Source organism: Octopus bimaculoides, chromosome 26, assembly GCF_001194135.2.
Source record: "Octopus bimaculoides isolate UCB-OBI-ISO-001 chromosome 26, ASM119413v2, whole genome shotgun sequence".
NCBI classification, from domain to species: domain Eukaryota; kingdom Metazoa; phylum Mollusca; class Cephalopoda; order Octopoda; family Octopodidae; genus Octopus; species Octopus bimaculoides.
This window is the reverse complement of record NC_069006.1, coordinates 18,975,997-19,000,467: the sequence shown is the minus strand read 5'-3', so window position 1 is coordinate 19,000,467 and position 24,471 is coordinate 18,975,997. Positions and strand designations below refer to the sequence as shown.

Here is a 24,471-nt window from a genome sequence, read left to right as displayed (position 1 = left end):
ATATATATATATATGTGTATATATATATATATATATATATATATATATATATATATATGTATATGTATATGTATATGTATGTATATATGTGTGTATATATTGTGTCTTTCGCTGGTCAATTTTGACTGTTCTCTTCAGGAACGAACAAGATGCATTTGGAAAGTAAGTAAGGTAGCTGCTGGCACAGTCTACCTACTAGACTGCCTTGCTGGACCCCCATGCCAGATTTCAGCTTTGTACAAGAGTGCAACGAACATGGTGAAGGATGCTGCTTCCCTACAATAGCAGCTCACTTGCTATTTGATGCCCGGCTGTTGTCTGATGGTACAGATCTTCTTCTTGGCTGCAATAACCTTCAAACTATTGGTCCAGGATTCTTCCACTTTGTTGGTTATCCAACATACTGCTGCCAACGTCTTCACTGTATCCCTGGTACAAGACGTTAAAGGGTCACTGGCACTAGCCCAAGGTGCCATACATGTCTATAGATGAAAGGCGTGACTTACTCCCCACTTTTACAGCCTGCCACAGATCTGGGTGCCCTTTTACAGCCTGCCACAGATCTGTGCAGGAATTGAAACCACGATTTCACAATTGTTAGTGCAACATCCTAACATGCCCTGTGCATAAACACACTAACAAGTTTGAAGTACTAAGTAGTATCTGCACAGACAAAGCAGTGCAGTGAGAGGTGTCAATTTACTTTTGAGGTGTATGTATGTATGTATGTATGTGCGAAGGCAGTTTGCTCTGAAGGAAAGTTTTACCACTTCCTGCACAAATACAGCATTAGCTCCTCAAGTGAGAAGATAATGGTTTTGAGCCCAGAGACTTTCTTAAAAATCTTTCCACTTATATTGCAAATGTGTCTTGGTTCTGAATCTGTTATTCCATTGCAATTTTTGTGCATGTTTGGGTGTCTCTTTAGGCCTCCAGAAGATTTACACACCTTTTGACAAAAATAACACACTGAAGAGCATTTTCTTGCATAAAATGATGGTATTAGGGTTTAATATTGTTCTTGTGTGATCATAGATGACACTTTAGACCAGCATGTATACAGAACCTAGAAAAACTGAAGAACCGCTGCAACAAGTGTGTGAATCTGAGAAGGGGTTATGTTGAATAAAATCATAATTAACTGAACCTCCTGTATTTTCTTTCACCCTAAACCGGGAATTTCTCAGCACCCCCTTGTACACACGCACACACACACACAAATACACACATGTATATATATATTTCAAAAATTTAATAAAAATACAACAAAAAGAAAATTTTACAAACACACTACAAACACAAAATTTGTAGCTAATTCCTCATCAGTCAATGTCCAAAAGATCATTACAATTCCGCACCTTTAACTTGCTAATTAACTAATCAGTAAGCCTAGCACTAATATCAGCTTAATATGACTACCTTTAGTATAAGATTACAACTCTGCTTCCGTCAGTTACATCACACATTTCATCTAAAACTGAATATTTTTTATTATGGCTATTATGTCGACTACATGTGTGTGGGTGTGTGTACGTGTATATTTGTTTGTAATATCATAAAATGACAGTTTACTCACTGAGTTTCCCCCTTAGCTGATCACAAATATGGGTGCATGAGTGTGTCTGTGTATGTGTGTGTTCATGTGTGTGTGTGCATGCATGTGTGTAATAATAATAATAATTTAATACAGATAGCCATGTGCAATGTTTTACCGAATAGGAAAACTATAATTGACACTATATATATATATATACACACACATGTATGTATGTGTGTGTATATGTATATATATATGTATGTATATTTATATAGATATGTATGTATATGTATATATTTGTAAATGTATATATATATATATATATATATATATATATATATATATATATATATATATATATAAACACACACACACGTGCAAGTATGTATATAAATAACAAGTCATCATTATTAGGTTTGTGAAAACAAGAATTGTTATTCAGCATGAATATTTAAATTTTAATTTTAATCTGATAATAAATAAATGATTTTATAAACTCTGTTATACACACAAAGTGATTTTATTTAGCATTGTCATCATCATTATTGTTGTTGTTGTTGTTATTGTATGACCCGGCAGATTATTATGGCAGATAGGTAGTCAGCCACAGTATTTTTCCAGATTTACCTTGGCTGTGGCAGGTTGATAACTACACCAATCAAGTTGACATGCTGCGGTTTGTCTTGTTGGGTACAGTGTGATGGCAGGAACATTCACTAGCTCAACTGTCCAGCCTATTTCATTATATAACCTGTTGTTGTTTAACTCTTGACATCATAGACCACTCCAATCCGCAGTGGACACTCATTCATGAACTGCTTGAAAACATGCTTCCTCACTAGGTACACAAATGGGTTGCACAGGATATGACCTGTAACATTGCAAGATCACGTATGCACACAGAAGGCTGCATTAAAGTTATTACATTCTAAACGTAGTTTTAAGTCTCTTTTGCCAATCCTTATATGAACAAGGAGTTAAAACACAGAGAACTACATGAGAGTAAGAGTTAATCTAAGGTTTGATAGTCTTAAATCCATGATAAAAGAACTTCAAGCAATGACAAATTTATCAGTCATACTTTATATATTTAACAGATTAAAAGTAATACACTTCAAAAGCAATCTGTTTGGTATTTCTGAATCTACTTAAAAGATACCATATTGTACCATGAATAGAGTATAATGTTTATAGGATGACAAGTAAGCAAAGAAAAGTAAGGAACATGATTTTATTTTACAGATACAAGTACAGATTAATACACTTCTCAAGCAGAGTATGTTTAATCTTTACCAATCCACAAAGAAAAAGTAAAGAACCAAACTATTTTTGATACACTATATGCAAATTAACCACCTTCAAAAACAGGGTCTGTTACTCAATAAAGGATATTCTTTTCTATTCTAATCACACGGTCCAAAATGTTGTGGGAGGGGGGGTGGCAGTCGATTAGATCGACCTCAGTACGCAACTGACACTTAATTTATCGACCCCGAAAGGATGAAAGGCAAAGTCGACCTTGGCAGACTCAGTACAGGATACTGAATGGTATATAGAATCATTATTGCACAGGGTAAAATGCTTAGCAGCCTTTTTGTCCATCTTTATGATCTGAGCTGTAATTCCACTGCCATCGACTTTGCCTTTCATCCTTTCAGGGTTCTCTTTTGGTAATATAATTTGTATGATACTGCCATTAATCTAGACCAGTGGTTCTCAACCCTTTTTACCTGTGGACCACTTTGATTCCTAATTTGCATGGGTGGACCCGTATAGCCATTCAACATTTAAAATATCCTACTAATCATCATCATCATCATCGTCGTCGTTTAACGTCCGCTTTCCATGCTAGCATGGGTTGGACGATTTGACTGAGGACTGGTGAAAACAGATGGCTACACCAGGCTCCAATCTAATTTGGCAGAGTTTCTACAGCTGGATGCCCTTCCTAACGCCAACCATTCCGAGAGTGTAGTAGGTGATTTTACGTGCCACTGGCACGAATGCCAGTCAGGCGGTACTGGCAACGACCACGCTCGAAATGGTGTATTTTATGTGCCACCCGCACAAGGGCCAGTCCAGGGGCACTGGCAACGATGTCGCTCGAAAGTCCTTACACATGCCACGGGCACAAGCGCCAGAAAGGCAACGCTGGGCACAGGTATATTTTATAACTAATTATTATTGGGAATTGTAGGAAAAAGTTAAAATATTTTGAGTATTGTATAAATACAACCAGTTTCTTGCACATAAACAACAAAATCATATATAGAGCCTCAATAGTCATATCGTCCGAAGTTGAGAACCAACAATCTCAGCAATAGAATGTTTGCTTTGTATCAACTCTAAATTTACAAACTGTGAGTAAATACAGGAATTATTAGTATAGAAGAATTTGTACCAATGCCAGTGTGATGGCCTGACTCTTGCTTAAATCTCTTCATTGCATTTTCTTAGCAATTAATCTCGACAGACGTCTATCTTCTGCTCGCTCGTCCAGAAGTTCGAGTTATTTCCCTTACTAAATTAGTTCTCTCAAGAGTGATGTCCCTTACTTTACATATAAGGAACGCTTAATAAAATATTTGTGACAAAACAGTCTGAAACTGTTTTCATTTAACATAGTTTATTTCGTTTTCGGTGCTGATTCCAGCTAACCAAAGCCTGAGATGTGTGTGTGTGTGCGGGCATGCGTGTGATTGTGTGTGCGCGTGCGCCTTCAAGATTTTAATGACGTTTATTTCTAGAATGACATTGGAGGGTGGGTACGAATAGCTAAATGTGGCTGATTTAAACATAAAACTGATAGAATATCTGGACCAGATACGGCAGGTTTAAATACTAAAGTATTGACCCTTTAGCGTTCAGATTACTCTGTCAAATGTAATGCTTATTTAAAGATATATTACATGGTTAGTAAACCCTTTATTAAATATATACATAAGAGTGAGAAGAAGAAAAACAACAAAACAAAAAACAAAAACAATTCACCACCTTAGGTTGAACATTTTGGGGTGCTGGGAAAACTTCTCTAATGACTATTGAGGCACACCACACTTGTAGCGGTGCTGCGGGTGATGGGAAGGCTGATGCGCTGGAACAACCAAGCACCCTTATAAGATTCACCAGTTACCTCTGCTTGGAGATCTGCCAGTAAAGACAGGAATCTTGCAGTCAGTGGTCCAACCCCACCAAAAATCTCAAGCGCCACAAGATGGAAAATGTAGTTGGCTGACAGATCGTAGTACTTTAGGATTTTGTTCCACTCAGCCACAGAAGCTGTGGATCTCACCCTGGCCACAGCATCCAGGATGTGAGAAGAAGCAAAGGAGTCACTAACTGTGATGTCCCAGACAAAGCATCTGCCTCTCAACAAGGGGTACAGGGTGAGGCTGTCGGGTCTTTTCCCATCACATGTGGACAACCCAGATGGTTCCATGATGGAGGGGATGTTTTCCCAGGCCAAACTCCTCTCGAGTGTAAGGTTTAATTCCGTATGATGCTTGAAGTGATCGGCATTCAGGCGGGTAGAAAAACCATGGAGGCCTGTGAAGTCAAGGAGCTTGACACAACAATAACTGAAACTCATGCAGACATCAGCTCCCACTCTGAGGGCAATAGAAACACAAAGTTCGTCCAAGCTGAGTGGGCCACTGATGTTAGCCACAGGAATGGCATCAAACCAGTCACCTGAGTATTTGGTGCAAGCAGATAGTAAGCAGCACCTTGGAAACTGGTCCAACTGGATGAAGAATGAGTTGAAGGTGGCATTTGAAATTATATTGTCCCAAGCTCTCTGACTCCGACAGTCCTCCGCCTTCTCAGGAGCAGACAAGCCCAATTCACTACTGTGTTGGAGAACTTCATCGAACTCCCTGTTGGAACTGGTCCATGTTGGAGAGGAGAAGATGTTGCTCACCAGGATGGAGCAGGCGTGAATAGAGGAACAGAAGGAGGGGAGAGAGAGGGATGTAAACTTACAAAGACCAAGACCCCCAAATTGCTTGTACAATGCAGCCTGATCATAGCACGCTGGAGAGAACCTGACATTGACCAAGTATTCAAACCTCTCAAAAATTAGGTTGTTGAAGCAATGGAGGCAAGATGGGAATTACTCAGAGGAGCTGACTTTAAGCAAATATAGAATCAAGGTCAGTAATTGGGGCTCCTAAGGAGCACCACACCGATGAGGGAGGAACTGCAATGGAAGGGAAAGGCTCTACAAATAGGTCTATAGATTGTTGATGTTGAGAAGCCAGGTGGTTGAGGATCCAGAGCTCACATTTAGCGCTATTTACTTGGGGACCCTACGACCAAGCTCCTTAACCATTTTGTTTGCAATGGCAAGAACCCTGTCTAGATGTCCCTCCCCCTCCAAAGAAGCATCGTCAAGATACCAGATATTAAGGTCTAGCTTGAGCCCCATCTTAGTGATGCCATCAATGCCCAATGCGAACAGAGCAGGCCCGAGTGGATCGCCTTGTTTGACTCCTGAGGCAGAGACGATGATTTGGTTACTGAAAGAGAGGTAGGAGGGTCTATACAGCTTGGCACCAGTGACATTGCAACTCATTTCTACAGCGGAGTGAAACTGGAGCAACGTGAAATAAAGTGTCTTGCTCAAGAACTCAACACGCAGCCCGGTTCGGGATTCAAACTCACAACCCACGATCGTAAGTTCGACGCTCTAACCACTGAGCTATGCGCCTTCACAAAAGGAATTACCCACACAGAATTTATTCCTCCAGGCCAAACTGTTAACCAGACATTTCACTTGGCAGTTCTGAAGCATTTGCAAGACGCGGCAAAGACGAAAATGCATGACCTGTGGCGAAGTGGAGAGTGGTGGTTTTATCACGACAATGCGCCTGCGCGCACCGTCTGGAGTGTAAGACAGTTTTTGACCAAAAATGGCATGACTCCACTTACCTTCACCACCCCCATTCACCCGATGCTACTCCCTGTAACTTGTTTTTTGTCCTTTATATGAAAAATATCCTTAAAGAAAAACGTGCACCAGATGTGGAAGAGGTCAAAGGGACACAACTCTCTTTTTTCTCATTTCACTTTGTTCTTTTACCTCCCCCTTGTGCGTTCTGGCGTTTTCTCGAAGACAAATGTTCTTTTTTTAGTTGATACCCCGTTTCAGTGGACATTAGTGCAAGTCCAAGGTTATTACCAGTTCAAATATGCTCGAGGCATATTTGAACCAGTAAGAAAGCAGTTCACTGTGTTTTGTGACGCTGGGAGCTGATGTTGGTGTATTAACACCATCGCAAGAAATTTTCTCAGTGGCAAAAACACACTTAATGACATTTTTACGGTTTTGAATATGCTCCTAGCATATTTGAGCTGTTAATAACTTTCTATTTGTACACGTCACTGCTTATTGCTGCCACCCTGTAATTAGTAAAAGTATTCAGGCTCTGCTAGTTGAATGAATTTCGGGTAGAAGTAGTCTGTCCTCTCACAGACACGTAGCCACGGGGGGTGGGCGGGCTATGGGGTGCTCAGCACCCCTAGTTAGAATCTCAGCCCCCATCCCTCCTCAGTATGAGAATTTGTTTTATTCACTTTTCAAATAATACATTGTCGATTAAGCAATATCTGAAGTCGCTAAAGATGCAATAAATTGAATTTCTTTTGACTTAGTAGTTAGTAATATGAAAACATGGGTTGTTATCATAGAGCCAGGGGTAGTTTCAGGCAGGTTGGTATTAAAAGGGTTAAGCAGGCAAGGTACATTTGAAAATTAAAAGTGTTCAGCTAACAACTGATGCACATCCTGAATACCTACATACAACATTGGATTAATCATTATACAAAATAAATACATGCTTAGTGCATCAAGAGAAGCAGGGAATCTGAGAAATGGTAAATGGTTTACGGCACAAAAGAAATCACTTTAAACTTGGTAAGATAATATTCAGGATACTTTATCTATACTAATTATAAACGTAGATGTGTTACGTAAAACTAATTTTAGGGATCTGATCAAAGACTTTGCAATTAAAAAAGGAGGAGAAAACTTTTCCAAAATAAAGAAACTAGAAGAATACAAAAATGAACAATTTCCATCTTACTGTTAGTTTTTTTTTCATTTTGAAAAATAAAAATTTATTTTATGGTTTATTATTGTTCATATTTCGAATAACATATATATGTAGGCAGGATTAAGACCCTAAACACTTAAAATATTTTGGTACTTCAATATATGTCATATCAGTACTGGTATAATCAAATATTAATACAGATATAAGCAGATATTTAGAAATTAAATGATATAATAATGGTCTTCTTATTCAAAACATACCACGGTGGAGAAATTTTTTTCTGCTAATCACTCTTCATCTAATGGTAAATATGGAATCGCACCATGACAATCAGCATCAATGAGAGCTTTAGCTAAATTGCCAGTTGTACCTTTCTCTGGCTTGGACATCTTCAACCATTTGTTCAACATTTGAAAACTCTGTTCTTCAGTATTAAGTACGTTGTCACTTTGTATTATATCTATGTCAGCATTTTCAATCCCTAAATTTCGACCTGAAAATAAAAATATTATATCATTGACAACAACAATAATAATAGTAAATAATGTATCGATTTCGAGGGATACATAATGAAAAAATTTATACTAGGGAAAAATGGTCGCTGAAACAGTTGTCAAACTTCAAGCAGCTTACAAGGATGCTGCCATAAGCGAAGCACAAGTTTATGAGTGGTTTCCATGCTGTAGGAAGGGTCACTAGTCATTTGAAGACCAACCTCATGCAAGGCGACCGTCGACCTCCCAAACGAATGAAAGCATCATGAAAATTCATGACCTGATCCTGGAGGGATGTCACCAAAGAAATGATGAACTAATTTTTTGAAGCTGGAAAAAATCCTCCACAAACTCTTACTCAGAGTTTCATCAGAAATATTTGATAATTCAGTATCACAACTGTCTGATGATAGGTTACATAAAAATCTGAGTAACAGCTTGTGAAGGTTTTTCCAGCTTCAATAAAAGAACATTTTTTTCTACCTTTGGTATTCAAGTACTACTTTTTCCACCTTATTTCAAACCTATGTGCACGTGTGTATGTGTGTGTTTGTTTCCACCACTGCTTGACAACCAGGGTTGGTGTGTTCGCATCTCTGTAACTTAGCAGTTCAGCAAAAGTGACTGATAGAATAAACACCTGGCTTCAAAAAAAAAAAAAAAAAAGTACTGAATTCATCTGACTAAAAATTCTTCAAGGTGGTGCACCAGCATGGCCACAGTCTAATGACTGAAACAAGTCAAAGATAAAACAAAGATATGATAGAAGCAAAACATCTGAAGTAATGGATATTTTATACTTACCAACAGACTTCCATTTTTTCGCTAAGTATTTGGCTATTTTGGTGAGGTGTTTCTCAGTCAGTACTGTATTAGACTCTGCAAAAATATTTCCATGATTCTTAAGATTTTATATTGAAATGTTTCATATTTACTTTTTTGTTTAGAAATAACAATTAAATCGCCATCAAATTTCACACTCTATCTTAACCCTGTGTTAGTCACATGGGGTGTTTTGTCATCCCCAAATCTTTTAAATCCTTGTAATCCTTAGTTGGCAACTTACACACACACACACACACACAACAATATTATGTAAACATCAAACTTGCTACATAAATACCAGCCAAATGATATTCTTGCAGTGTATGTAGACTATTAAACCAAGCTGAATGAAGAAATCCACTCTTGACATGTACATTATATTAAATATATGGTCCATAATATTTATGAAGAGCAGATTTCGAGACAGGTGAATAAAATGTAAACGAGTAACTGCAGAGGTACAGGTGTCAATCAATTATGACTGTTTCTAATGAACCCTTTAATTGATTAATGAAGACATTACATCATTGTGAAAAAAAACAGTTTTCCTCAGACGAATTCATGAACTTCAAAATAAAGGACATTCAAAATGATTTAACATAGTTTACAATCCACAGAGCAAAAACATTTATATTGTTTCTGCTGCTATTTCTAGAAATATTTTTGTTGTATAGATTGTAAACTATGTCAAATCATATTGAATGTGCTATATTTTGAAGTTCATGAATTTATCTGATGAAAACGGTTTCTTTACAATGATGTAATGTTTTTGTTAATTAACTAAACGAGTTGTTTGAAATGGTCATCATGAAGTGACACCTGTAGTTCTCTACTGTTACTCATTTATAAGGGTCATCTCATAAATAATGCAGTTTTTATCAATTGCATGAACTAAAAGTCACAGGGGAACAGGATAAACTACCTGTATTCACTTACTATAAAAGCAGGTAGTAAGTTCACCTTGTGATTGTTCTTACTGCAAATTTTAAAGAGTGCTGTTTGATTTTAACAGTTATTTTTTCAAAGCTATTTTGCTTTATGATTTCAATAAAGGCAACAACGCAACAGAAAGTGTGAGGAATATTAATGTAGTATATTGGGATTCGACAATAACTGTAAGCCAGTGTCAACAGTGGTTCCGGAAATTCCAAGACGGAAATTAGACTAGAAGACGAGCCTCATCCTGGAAGATTTGTAGCGCTCAATTAGGACATCCTGCAAACCCTAGTGGAACAAAATCCCATTGTAAGTGTTGAGGAACTAGCAGAAAAGCTTGGATTTGGTCATTCACCCATTCATTGACACCTGTGTGCCATCGGAAAAGTAAGCAAATTGGGTCAATAGGTTGCTCACAAACTTTCCGAGTCTAATCACGTGCTGCAAGTGAATGTGTGCTCTTCTTTGCTGTCACATCTCATGAATGAACCTTTTTTGCCCCACCCACCATATTCGCTGGACATTGTCCCATCGGATTATCATTTATTCCGCAGTCTTCAAAATCATTTGGATGGAAAAAATATGAATTCTGTAGACGAGGTCAGAACAGTACTGGAGGAGTATTTTTCGTCACGGACAAGAGAATTTTGGAAGAGGGGCCTTGCAAGTCTACCAGATAGACAGAAGAGCATTGTAGAAAACGAAGGAGAGTATATTTTAGATTAGAAAAGAACTTTGTTTATCTTAATTTTGGAAAATAAAAGAAGTATAAAAAAATGCATTGTTTACAGGGATAACCCAATGTATATATTTATAGATAGATAGATAGATAGATAGACAGACAGACAGACAGACAGACAGACAGACACATATACATATGTGCATACATATATATATGTACAGACACATATATATATATGTGCATACATATATATATGCATGGCCTCCTTCTAATGACTGATACAAGTAAAAGGTTGGAGTGGCTGTGTGGTAAGTAGCTTGCTTACCAACCACATGCATGGCACCTTGGGCAAGTGTTTTCTCCTATAGCCTCGGGCCGACCAAAGCCTTGTGAGTGGATTTGGTAGACGGAAACTGAAAGAAGCCCGTCGTATATATGTATATATATATATATATATGTGTGTGTGTTTGTGTGTCTGTGTTTGTCCCCCCAACATCGCTTGACAACCGATGCTGGTGTGTTTACGTCCCCATAACTTTGCAGTTCGGCAAAAGAGACCAATAGAATAAGTACTAGGCTTACAAAAAATAAGTCCTGGGGTCAATTTGTTCGACTAAAGGCGGTGCTCCAGCATGGCTGCAGTCAAATGACTGAAACAAGTAAAAGAGTAAAAAGAGTAAACAAATAGAAACTACTTTTACTTACTGAGATAGCAGCTGAATTGATCGTTATCACTCTCACATTTTGGCTTTTCTGCAATGCTAGAGTCACCCATGACTACAACATTCGTTCCAATACTAATATTTGCTGAAATGAATATAAAATTTCTAACATAGCATCAAGATCATACATTTTTGAGAATATAATACATACATAGGCATTGCTGTGTGTTAAGAAGTTTGCTTCGCAAAGTGACATCATGGACCAAGTGTCTTCTAATAAATCCTGAGGCAAACCAAACTGAGTGGATTTGATAGATGGAAACTTAAAGAAGCCTGTCGTATATATTGAGACTATAGTTTCACTTAGCTTGATGGGTCTTCTTCTCAAGCACAGCATAATGCCAAAGGTTTCAATCACTGTCTTGTAATCCAAAATACTTTTAGTCCTCACATTGGCAAACTTTCTTCATTTTCATATTATTTTTCTCTCCTTTTGGACTCCTCAAAAAGATTGAATTGTTCTACTTGAATATATTTTTTCTGACATATACATACATACATACATACATATATACTCATACGCAGTATATATCAGAGAATGTGTGACAATCAGTATGTAACACTACAAAGTTCATACAAAGCTTTATACTTTAAATATATTTTATCATCAAAGAATGTATATATGCATTTTAATACTCAGACTGTTTTTTAACATTTTTTATTATTCTCAAAAGACTTTTGATAATCTTTTTCTAAAAAAGTGAAACCGGTTAAGTAAATAAATATTTTTAAAAAATAAGTGCATTTTCAAACCTTCTTTCATATATATATATATATATATATATATATATATCATTCAATTTACTCATACGCAGTATATTTCAGAACTTGTCGTTAATTCAGTTCTTAATCAAATTGAAAACTGATAACATTTTGGAAGAGGGCTGGTCTCTAGCTACATTTTGGCATAAAAAAAATTTGAGATTTGATCCAGTAGAAAAAGGTTTACATCAAAATTTGTAGCAACGTTATAGGAGAGTAACTAACGCCACCAGTCAAATTTAGATCTAAATAACATTTATATTTTAAAAACAAAATATATTATTTTATCTTAGATTCAATGATAGGAGAATGTGTGAAGAATTTCATAGTTTTGATCCCATGCAACAAAAAATTGTACTAAAAAAGTTGTGAGCCCATACTAGAGCATCACCTTGAAGGGGTTTTAATCAAACAAATCAATTCCAGGGCTTATTTTTAAACCTGGCATTTATTCTATCAGTCACTTTTGCTGGACTGCAAAGTTACAGGGACATAATCACACCAACACCCGTTGTCAAGTGATGATGTGTGGACAAACATAGACACAAAGACACACACTTATGGCTATATACATATATAAATAGCCATATATATGTGGGCTTCTTTCAGTTTTCATCTACCAAATTCACTCTCGAGTTTTTGGTTGGCCTGCGAATATAGTAGAAAACACTTGGCTGAGATGCCATGAAATGGGACTGAACCCAGAACCATGTGATTGGGAAGTAGGCTTCTCACCACACAGCCATGCCTCCACATATGATTATGAAAAAAACATTTCTTTTCTTAATTTTTTAAACTCTACCCCTAATTTTCAAATTTTTCCTTATTAATAAATCCCAGCAATTGACTGCCCTTGAGTGCATCATCATTCCATTAAATGAGTTTATGGGGAGAAAAACGTTGAAAAATATCAATAAATATCAGTGCAAGGAAGGCATGAGGTATTTGTGAGCTGTGCTAAAATAAAGTTATATTGCCTTAAACGCACACCAAATATTTTAGTTTTCATAATCATATGAATTCCTGTGTATAGAACACATATGAATTCATGTGTATAGAACACAGATTCACAAACATTTTCTGAAAATTCCAAACAAACACAAAGTTATAAGTGGTTTTATGTAGTGCAGGTACTTCCTGGTTGGCAGCACAGTATTAAGATAGTTTATTCTAAGTTAAAGAAAGTTTCAGGATTTGATAGAGATCTAACAAGCATAAAATAAAAACTAACAAAAAGAATGAGGTTATTTAAAACCAAAACATATTTGAAAAGTTAACTAACCTTTGTATTTCTTTATGGTGGTCGCTACTATTTTCTATGAATGATGTTCAACAAGAAGTTAGAGCACAAGAAACACGATATGTGGCTGCCCACGAAGGTGAGGAAAAGAAAGTGAAACAGCAAGATGAAGTGGGAGTGGGTGGTAGTGGCAGTCACAGACGCAAGGGACATAATTTTAAAGTCACTGGTATTTCAATTACAAAATTGTATTTAGTTTATCAGTTTCTCTCTCTCTCTCTCTCCCATGCATGCATGCACAATTATTCTGTTATACTTTTGACTGCAGCCATGCTGGAGCATTGCCTTTGGTCGAACAAATCAACCCCAAGATATATTCTTTGTAAGCCTAGTACTTATTTTATCAGTCTTTTGGGCCGAACCGCTAACTTACAGGGACGTAAACACACCAACATCTGTTGACAAGCGATGGTGGTGGGGACACAGACACACAAATACATACATATATTCACCATGTTGGACTGCTAAACTCTACAAGTTCTCTCTTTGTTTATTTTCTTTTATTCCTTTCTGATGAAGAGCATAGGCTTGAAACGTAAAAGACTTCTTCATTTTCCTAAGCGTGAAACTAATACACTTACTTGTTGTTCATACATCTGTCTTCATCTTTTGTTTTTTATAGGCGTAGGAGTGGCTGTGTGGTAAGTAGCTAGCTTACGAACCACATGGTTCCGGATTCAGTCCCACTGCATGGCACCTTGGGCAAGAGTCTTTTACTATAGCCTCGGGCCTACCAAAGCCTTGTGAGTGGATTTGGTAGATGGAAACTGAAAGAAGCCCGTCTTATATATATGTGTGTGTCTGTGTTTGTCCCCCTAAGATCACTTGACAAACGATACTGGTGTTTACATCTCCGTAACTTAGCGGTTCAGCAAAACAGACCAATAGAATAAGTACTAGGCTTACAAAGAATAAGTTCTGGGGTCGATTTGCTCAACTAAAGGCGGTGCTCCAGCATGGCCACAGTCAAATGACTGAAACAAATAAAGGGGTATAAATTTCACACATATACGACGGGCTTTTTTCAGTTTCCATCTACCAAATGCACTCAAAAAGACTTGGTCGGCCTGAGGCTATAGTAGAAGACACTTGCCCAAGGTGCCATGCAGTGAGACTGAACCCAAAACCATGTGGTTGGGAAGCGAGTTTCTTACCACACAGCTACTCCTACATATGAAATTAAATATTAAACATTTTTGTTTTCAAAATATTATCATTCACATTATGTAAATAGGTTATGTGAATGATTGGAGTGACTGTGTGGTAAGAAGCTTGCTTGCCAACCACATACTTTTCAGGTACAGTCCCACTGCATGGCACCTTGGGTAAGTGTCTTCTACCATAGCCTTTGGCCAACCAAAGCCTTGTGAGCAGATTTGGTAGACAGAAACTGAAAGAAGCCTGTCGTATTGGATCATTAGTAATATATTTAAAAGAAAAGGAGTTTCTCTGTATGTCCTGTTATGCATGCCCAGTCATACACATTAACCAGTTATAGCGTTTTCCAGGCTGGAGTACATGTTTATGCGCATCCATGGAAACAAAAATTATTGTCAACGCCATTTCAAATTTTTACTTTGCAGTTCAATCTTATGATCCATTCATACAATTGGGTTTGCATATTGTGAAAACCATTTGTGCCTAAAGGAGTTTTAGAAAACTCACACCATTAGGCTTTGTTGTATATGTGTGTGTGTATTTATGTGGGTGTATACATATTGTTTTAATTATATCTTTATACACACATAGAAGAACTGGCACACCATCGGTTACAGCGACCACAAGTACCTAAAACTTTTTCACCACTCTTCCAACTTCATTTTTCCTCTTAAAAAGGTTTTCTTCTACTTAGACTATATGTCGTACCACTGTATGGCTGGCTGTCTGCTAATCTTGTTGATGGACATGCAGCATGTCACTGGCATTTCACATTATGTCCAAGATTATGTGTGAAAGTGTCAAGACTGTCAATTGACCTACTAAAACCTCTCATAACTTTTTCGATTCTGTCCTCTGCATAATGGAATTGATATGATTATGCAAAAAACATTTTGAAACTAGCACCTTGAGTAGAAAAGATGTTTCTTGAAGATGGCGAGCTGGCAGAATCGTTAGCATGCCGGGCAAAATGCTTAGCGGTATTTCATGTCTTTACATTCTGAGTTCAAATTCTGCCGAAATCGACTCTGCCATTCATCCTTTCAAGGTTGATGAATTAAGTACCAGTTGTGTACTATTAGTCAATCTAATCAACTGTTCCCTCCCACAAAATTTCAGGCCTTATGCCTAGAGTAGAAAATAATATCGTTGATGGACATGCAGCAGACACTGGCATTTCACATAAAGTCCAGGATTATGTGAAAAAGTGTGAAGACTGTCAATTGACTTTTTTCCAAAAATATATTAAAAAATTATTTGGAAATTATAAAGAGAAACAAATGGTAGATTCGGACTGTCCGAAAAAAAATTGAGGGGTTGGGGATTTAAAAAAATTTTTTTTCTTTTTGCATCATCTTATTAACTCCATATTGCAGAAGACAGAATTGAAAAAGATTTGTGAAAATTCATAAAAATAAAAAAGTTCTGTTAATAACTGCTTTGTCGTATTTCATCTTCTAGGTCTCTGCTTTATCGGATCATTAGTAATATATTTATGTATCTCATCCACGAAATCCTGGGTTGCTGTTTTTCACTAGGGTCTTTTTTTCTTTTTGTGGTTTCTTTACATTATATGTGTGTGTGTGTGTGTGTGTATATATATATATATATATATATATATAGCAATTGCAGCTTCAAGGAAAACAAAAAACCATTAGATTCACTTCAACATTTTCAAAAACAATTGCATTATAGAAGCCATTTAAGAATATCTAGATGCAGCACAAAGTTTTGTCAGTGAATCGGTCATGGTTTCAGAGTGACGAAAATATTTTGGCACAAATTAAAATTTAAATGTAGAAGTGAATCTAACAGTTTTTTGTGCATTCTTAAATGGCTTACAGTCATCTTCCATGCTGCAATTGATTTTGTTTCAGCACAGGATCTCAGATCAAGTCACTTGCTATGCAAATACATCTCCATAATTTAATTTTCATTGCTCGACCAGTATCACAAAGTTTATCCAGGACAGACACTAGCTGACAGACCAGATTTAACTGACAGAATATTTAATATGCAAGCTAGGGAACTCTTGCACACACACATATGCACTACATTTCGATCTTGCCCAAAAGGCAATACATATTGATATATGATGTTATAATGTATAACATTATTTATAATATATAATATTAGACATGTGTCTACCTTAGTTGATACCTTGTTTCAGTGGATATTAGTGGAAGTCCAAGGTTATATCAGTTCAAATATGTCTCAAGCATATTTGAACCCATAAGAAAGCCATTTGCTGTGTTTTGTCACACTGTGAGCTGATGCTGGTTTATTTACACCATTTGTTACAGCAAGAAGTTTTCTCTGTGGCAAAACACAGTGAACAGCATTTTTATGGTTTGGAATATGCTTCTAGCATATTTGAGCTGCTAATAACCTTCTATTTACATACATCACTGCTTAGCGCTGCCACCCTGTAATTAGTATATTTGCTGTCAGTCATTTTTCTCTCTTTTTACTCACTAATACTTCTGATTCTGCTCTAATTTAGTCAGAATTTGGTTATGAATTTCCACATTTTTCTTTGCTATTAAACCTTTCACAAAAATTGATTATTTAAACATATCTGGTGTTAGTTCATTAATTTTAAATCTCTTACATTCCCTATCCCTATTAACAATTCCAGTATATATAATAAAATATACATCTTATTTTTCTGTAATATTCATGCATTACCAATGCATATTAAATAAAGAGGTTTTCCGCCGAAAATCTTTGACAAAATATTCACATCTTCTTCAAAACCTGGTCTCTTTGGTAATATGTAATTTCAATATTTCTCATGCTTGGCTGATGCCAACTTTCTCAACAAAAGTCGGGTATGATTTTTCATCTTGCTAGTCAGAGCACTCTTCTTTAAAAATTTCTTCATACCTTCTAAAGTAAGCAGGAAAAGTTGTACCCTCCTCTGGATTATATGCAAACTCTCAGATGGAGTTTGTGACCATGTCAGAATGAACTACACATCCTGTCTATATACTGATTGATTGAAATAATGTGGTCATTAAGCTTTTACTTTTATATTACACTATGGAAGATGGTTGGGATTATAATTCTGTATGACTTAATAGAGCTGTTGCTGTTTAGTTGCGTATTTAGGAGTGGTTGTAATTTACTTATGGAATTTATTTATCAATATGGTTGTACATTGGTAAATGTGTTTGAAAGTTGTATATGTGGATTGTTGGTATGGCTGTGGAATAGTATTATAACACATCCTTTTGATATATTTTCTGTTTTCTTCTGAAGCCGTTGTACTAACAGCTGCTGTTGCTTCTGCAATTCCAACAACTGCTGTTTCTGTAATTGAATTACCAAAGCTAGTAAATCTTCCATGTTCAAACAATAATCTGTCCAGCATGGGTTCAAATATCCTCATCACCAAAAATATGACGTGTGTGTAAGAATAGTATTACCTAAATAATTACTCGGATATGGTTATCTAGAATAACCTATCACAGTATTATTATGTTAACACAGAATGCACTCCGTACTACTCCAAATATAGTTATGATATTAAACTAACGTAGTAACCAATATGGACAATCAATGCTATCAACTTCCTGATAGTTCACACAGTTCTTTATTTATTGAAAATCTGTTAGTCCGTTTTCAGTCGCATGTAGGTGTTCAGAATTCTCCCACAACAATTTTGAAAAATAAAAATTTATTTTATGGTTTATTGTTGTTTATATTTTGAACTACATATATGTGTAGGCAAGGCTGGATTAAGACCCATAGAGACCCCAAGCACTTAAAAGATTTTGGTTCTTAAATATATGTCATATTAATACTGGTATAAACAGATATTAATATTGATATAAGCAGATATTTAGAAATTAAATGATGTAATAATGCTCTTCTTATTCAAGACATACACCATGGTGGAGAACATTTTTTTTTTAATAATCACTCCTCCTCTAATGGTAAATATTGAATTGAATCATAACATTCAGCCTCAAAGAGTGCTTCAGCTAATTTGCTAGTTGTACATGTCTCCGACTTGGAAAGCTGTAACCATTTGTTTAACATTTGAAAACTTTGTTCTTCAACATTATTTGAGTAGTTTGCTTCTATGTTTTCCAGCATAGCGTCTTTAATTTCTAAATCCCGACCTGAAAATAAAATATTATATCATTGACAAGAAGAATAATAATAGCAAATGATGTATCGATTCCGAAGGACAAAAATAGATAATGAAAAAAAAATATCCAGATATGAAGATCTAGAAATGGAGATAAGCAGAAACTGGGGACTGAAAATAGAAAGAATCCAGATAATAATAAGTGATACTGAAATGATTATAAGTGATGTAGACAAGCACATAAACTACTTGACAACTGGTGTTGGTGTGTTTACATCCCTGTAACTTAGCAGTTCAGCAAAAGAGAATCATAGAATAAGTGCCAGGCTTAAAAGGAAAAATAAGTACTGGGGGGGGGGGGTCAATCTGTTTGACTAAAATTTCTGAAGGCAGTGCTCCAGCATGGCTGCAATCGAATGACTGAAACAAGTAAAAGATAAAAGACAAAAGATTGAGAATAGGGAAGCATGGAATTTACTGGGTGACACTAGAGTGGTTGTCTCATGTGGGGAGGATCAAAGAGTCCCTTTTTATCACTTCTTAGTCAAAATGTTACTGATCTCTGAGACGAGTAATCCGTGGCTTGCAAAGTCCACATCTTGTTCACACATTCAATTAAGGTAGGTAAAGTGAGAAGATCTATATTACCAAATAAGGGAAGATCATGATGACGTGATTGAGACTTAGCATAAAGGTTGTATCCAAAATATGTCCACACCTGCCACTGTACTCACTAAGCCTCTAGCTAATAATGTCTTTATCTCCTCATTGTATTGTTTCAAACTTTGATTCGTTACAATTTCGAAGTTGTCTCCCTTCGTCTAGAATTAGATTTTGTTAACACTAACTTTTTAATACTGACTTTGGTTCTATGCTACAAATTTCTTGTTTTTTAAGTGATTTGAATTAAAATCTTGAACCCAAATTTTTATGCAAATTTATATTCAAAACACTAGCTTAATCTCAAAACAGTTATATTCATAAATTCATTATTTTCAACATTAATTACAACAAAAGAAGAGTTCCAACAAAAGTATGGTAGCAAAAGGGTTAAGATTCTTTTCCTCTCCTCCTAGCAAAAACAACTTCAACTGAAATTTTTTCTTCATCACATTAAGTATCTTAGCACTCACTAAACATTATTTTGTAGTTAGATAGGCGTAGGGATGGCTGGGTGGTAAGAAAATTTGCTTCCCAACTGCATGATTCCAGGTTCATTCCCACTGCATGGGACTTTGATCAAGTGTCTTCTACTATAGCACCAGCCCAACCAAAACCTTGTGAGTGGATTTGGTAGATGGAAACTGAAAGAAGCCTGTCACACGTGTGTGTGTGTGTGCATGTTTGTTTCCACCACTGCTTGACAACCAGTGTTGGTGTGTTTGTATCTTTATCACTTAGCAGTTCAGCAAAAGTGACTGATAGAATAAACACCGGGCTTAAAAAAAAAAAAAAAAAAAGTACTGGATTCATCCAACTAAAAATTCTTCAAGGTGCTGCCCCAGCATGGCAACAATATAATGACTAAAACAAGTAAAAGACAAGACATAAAGATATGATAGAAGCCAAACATCTAAAGTAATGTATATTTTATACTTACCAACAGACTTCCATTTATTCCCTAAGTATTTGGCTATTTTGTTGAGGTGTTTCTCAGTCAGTACTGTATTAGACTCTGCAAAAATATTTCCATGATTCTTAAGATTTTATATTGAAATGTTTGATATTTACGTTTTTGTTTAGAAATAACAGTCAAATCGCCATCAGATTTCACACTCTATCTTAAATGTTAGACATTCAACTCTCCATGACAATTTCACTGTATTTTTTCCATTGCATTTTCCAAATAATGTAAGTCTTGCTGGTGCCATGCTCACTTATCATCTCCTCCCAATTCCATACATCTCTCTCTTGTCCCCCACCATCAACTGACCACACACACACACACACACACACACATTGACTGGCAACCAGTGTTGGTGTGTTTATGTCCCTGTAACTTAGAAGTTCAACAAAAGAGAGCTGATAGAATAACTACCAGGTTTAAAAAGGAAATGAGTGCTGGGGTCGAATAGTTCGACTAAAATCCCTCAAGGCAGTGCCCCAGCATGGTCACAGTCTAACAACTGAAACAAATAAAAAGATTAATATGAAATCAACAAATAGAAACTGCATTTACTTACTGAAATATTTGATGAATTTCTCCCTATGATGCTCGGATTTTATCTTCCTCGGTTCTGAGCTGAATACATTTGTGATATTAGAGTTACCAATGGATAGATTGCTTGTTCCAATAGTAATATTCGCTAGAATAAATATATAAAATTCTAACTTAGCACAAGAGCATAAATTTTTGAGAATATAATACATACATAGGCATGGCTGTGTATTAAGAAGTTAGCTTCTCAACCACATAGTCCCAAGTTCAATCCCAGTGCAAGGTACTTTGGTCAAGACTCTTCTAACATAGCCCCAGGTCAACCAAAACCTTTTCAGTAGATTTGATAGATAAAAACTGAAAGAAGCCCGTTTTGTGTGCATGTGTGTGTGTGTGTAGCTCAGTGGTTAGAGCATCAAGCTCACAATCATGAGGTACTGAGTTCGATTCCTGGACCTAGCTGTGTGTTGTGTTCTTGAGCAAGGCATTTTATTTCACTTTGCTCCAGTTCACTCAGCTGTAGAAATGAGTTGTGACATCACTGGTGCCAAGCTGTATTGGCCTTTGCCTTTCCCTTGGGCAACATCGGTGGTGTGGAGAGGGGGGAGGCTGGTATGCATGGATGACTGCTGGTTTTCCACAAAAAAAACTTACCCGGACTTGTGCCTCAGAGGGGAACCTTCTAGGTGCAATCCCATGATCATTCATGACTGAAGGGGTCTTTACCCTTTACTCTTTATATATATATATATATATACACACACACAAAGTATGGGGGTTTAGTTCACAAATACCCTGAAGAGCTACAGCATTATGCTGATAAAATGATATGAAAACATTTTATTCAGGACTTTGAATGGTATGCGAGCCACAGAGTAGAGGTGCAACAAAACTCATTGGTCTTGGTGGCCAAGCAGTATTCCAGGAAAAACTGGAGATTCTTGATAGATTTGCCAATCACTTTGTTAGCCTACTTAATATCCCCGGTGTCATGGACTATGACACCCTCAAGAAGGTGACACAACAGCTAATCATCCAATCATTAGATGACAAACCTGTTTACAATGAATTCAATGGTGCAATCAAACACATGAAAGAAAGTAAAGCACCTGATAGATGTTGAATACCCACTGAAATCTGGAAGCATGGAGGTGTAGAGCTTATTAAAAGCCTGTATAGCACTGTGCTCTAGATCTGGAAGACGGAAACAGTTCCACAAGACTGGAAAGACACAGGCATCATTCTTGTCTTCAAAACAGGTTGTAGAGTGGACTCTGGAAACTATTGAGGTATATCTCTTCTATCAATAGCTGGGAAGATCTTGGCTCATATTCTATTAAACAGACTAAATGAGTATATCTGTCTTACCTGAGACTGAGTGTGGCTTCCATTGCAGAAGCACTGCGGATATAATCTTCTGTCTATGCAATATTCAGGAAAAATACATTGAGTGGAACATGCCTATGTATGTAGTTTACGTAGATGTCACAATGGCTTTTGACACAGTATCAGCCCTACACGAAGGAATGCAAGCTTTTATAGTACAAAATAGTAATACCTCAAGTTAGGTTGCAGTGATAAATGAAGTTCGACAGGGGTGCATACTTGCTCCAGCACTATTCTCCCTCTATCTCACAGCAGTGTTGGAAGTTGCCTTTAAGAAAGTTGGAGTGGGGCTTACACCTAGATGTGGCATGATGTTGATATGTTCAAGGCTGCACAGTATAAAGCAAAGACACACACTTCGAAGGCCCTATTGCAAAAGATGCTGATGATAGTGCACTAGTTGCCTACAGTGCTGAAGATATGCAGAACCTGATAGGTAATTTTGCTAGAGCTGCACAAAAATTCAGCTTAAAGATTAACATTAGGAAAACCAAATGCATTTACCAACCTGTGGAAAACCAAATGCATTTACCAACCTGTGGAAAACCTACTTGTGCCTGTAACAGAAGAAAACATCACTATTAGATATGAAAGGCTAAAGAGTTAAACCTCATCCAATAGTTCAGGAGCTCCAGGGTTTTGAGGAATGTGGAACCACCTCTGTTAGTCACTGTTGTTCCCAGGTCTACTTTGGCCTGAGTAGTAGCACCTGTCAGAGTCCCAGATAAAGGCTAAGTAGCATGAAACTACCTGAGACCAGGTACATAAAAATTATGGGATGCAGCATGGTGAATGTGAATTATTTTGGCAAATAAATTTATTGAATCAGAGACAAATACCACTAAATGCTGAGCGAATGAACAAACAACAAGTGTCAGCAATCAGTATTGTCCTGTTCAGTTAGCGAAACACTGCTTTCATCTGTAGCTGTGGCAAGTGCAAGTGAGATATTTTAGCTCATGAAAGACCAAGGTGATTAAAACCCAGGCTAGATGTTCATGCCATATGGCTTGTTCAGGATACTTGGCATGGGAGAGTTGTGTTGGTCCAAGTAAGTTTCCAAATCAGATGATGATGGATTATGACAAAGTAAAAACAAAGCGATGATGTAGAAGTAATGATAGGTAATTCAGGATGAAACAGTAAGGATAACAAAATAATAGTGACAAAGTATTGGTAACAAAGTAAAAATAGCAATGATGACAAAGTAATGGTTGACAAAGACTGATGGAGAAGTAATGATGATGGAGTAATGATTACAAAGAATATTTGTAAATAATAATGAGAGAGTAATGATGATAAAGAAACGATGGAAAATTAATGATGACAACATAATAAGTAATGATAATTAAGAAATTATGACAGGGAAGCAATGCAAAGTAATGATGGTGAATTTATCTAAGGAAATATAAAAAAGAATGGAGCCTTACAGCATTGTGAAAACATGCTTAAAATTTTTTCTCCGTCTGAATGATGATCATTATAAGAAGAGTCTGGCTGGTTGTGAAATGGATCATCTTTATGGCATCTTGGGTTAAATTCTTTTCTGGGATCCTTTTTGGGAAGGAGTGCCGCTTGCATATTATAGCTACGAGTTCCTTCAGGAATGAACGTAGCAGGAGTATTCTTGCTAAGATAATTACAACGTTGAGGTACCGCATCAGTTTTATTGCCGCTATCTTCATTAGATTTGGGTATTGCTCTTCTTTTATTGTTGCCTTCTTTTGTAGGCTTGGGTATTGAATCATCATCATTTTTGTCATTTTCATTAATTATGGGCACTGCTTTAGTTTCTGGAGTTTCACTAAGACTGGGTAATGAATCAGAGTTACTGATGGATGTTTCAATGCACACAGGCTCTGTATTAGTTTCAGAATTGTTTAATGGTACAGCATCAATTTCATCTTCTCTGGAATGAAAATGAAAGATGAACAAAATATCTATTATGAGTTGATTCCACAAACATACATGTATGTATTTAAGTGTGCATATTATACAATAGGAGACAGAAAAGGAGTTACAGGAACAAGTGAGGAGGAAATGAAGTTATCTAGAGTGAGAAGAGACAAAAAACATCTTAAAAGGAACTACATATGCATCCACATCAGTGATACTTTCCTCCATATATGCTTAAATGTATTTGTTTTCCCAAACAAAGAGCATTTTATGTTCCAAGCTCTGATGAAGCTGTAGAGTATTACAGAAGCACTCAATTATGAGTCCACCACATCTTATAGTGAAAACACCTGTAAGCTAATGAGGTTCAAAAGATAATAGTTTATTCCTGGGGTCGATTTGCTCGACTAAAAGTGGTGCTCCAGCATGGCCACAGTCAAATGACTGAAACAAGTAAAAGAGTATA

General features: G+C 36.5%; 2 protein-coding genes across 3 annotated transcripts in view; both read right to left on the bottom strand.

Moving 5' to 3' along the window:
- Positions 1 to 2,748: 2,748 nt before the first annotated feature.
- On the bottom strand, positions 2,749 to 13,429 carry LOC106870353 (receptor-interacting serine/threonine-protein kinase 1). Its single transcript, XM_014916387.2, has 4 exons — positions 13,294 to 13,429; positions 11,233 to 11,334; positions 8,889 to 8,963; positions 2,749 to 8,083 (listed from the first exon to the last, which is right to left on the bottom strand). Exons 2-4 carry the CDS (start codon positions 11,300 to 11,302, stop codon positions 7,878 to 7,880), a joined length of 351 nt encoding a protein of 116 aa, XP_014771873.1. The 5' UTR covers positions 11,303 to 11,334; positions 13,294 to 13,429; the 3' UTR covers positions 2,749 to 7,877.
- A 4,616-nt stretch (positions 13,430 to 18,045) lies between these two features.
- The window catches only part of LOC106870355 (receptor-interacting serine/threonine-protein kinase 1), an 8,625-nt gene continuing 2,199 nt past the window's right edge, over positions 18,046 to 24,471 (bottom strand). For both annotated transcript variants that reach the window (XM_052977054.1, XM_014916389.2), the window contains exons 2-5: positions 23,540 to 24,018; positions 20,749 to 20,871; positions 20,166 to 20,240; positions 18,046 to 18,596 (exon numbers count right to left, since the gene is read on the bottom strand). In XM_052977054.1, the coding sequence (XP_052833014.1) occupies positions 18,391 to 18,596; positions 20,166 to 20,240; positions 20,749 to 20,871; positions 23,540 to 24,018 (883 nt within the window). In that variant the 3' untranslated portion in view covers positions 18,046 to 18,390. The remainder of the gene's footprint in view (positions 18,597 to 20,165; positions 20,241 to 20,748; positions 20,872 to 23,539; positions 24,019 to 24,471) is intronic.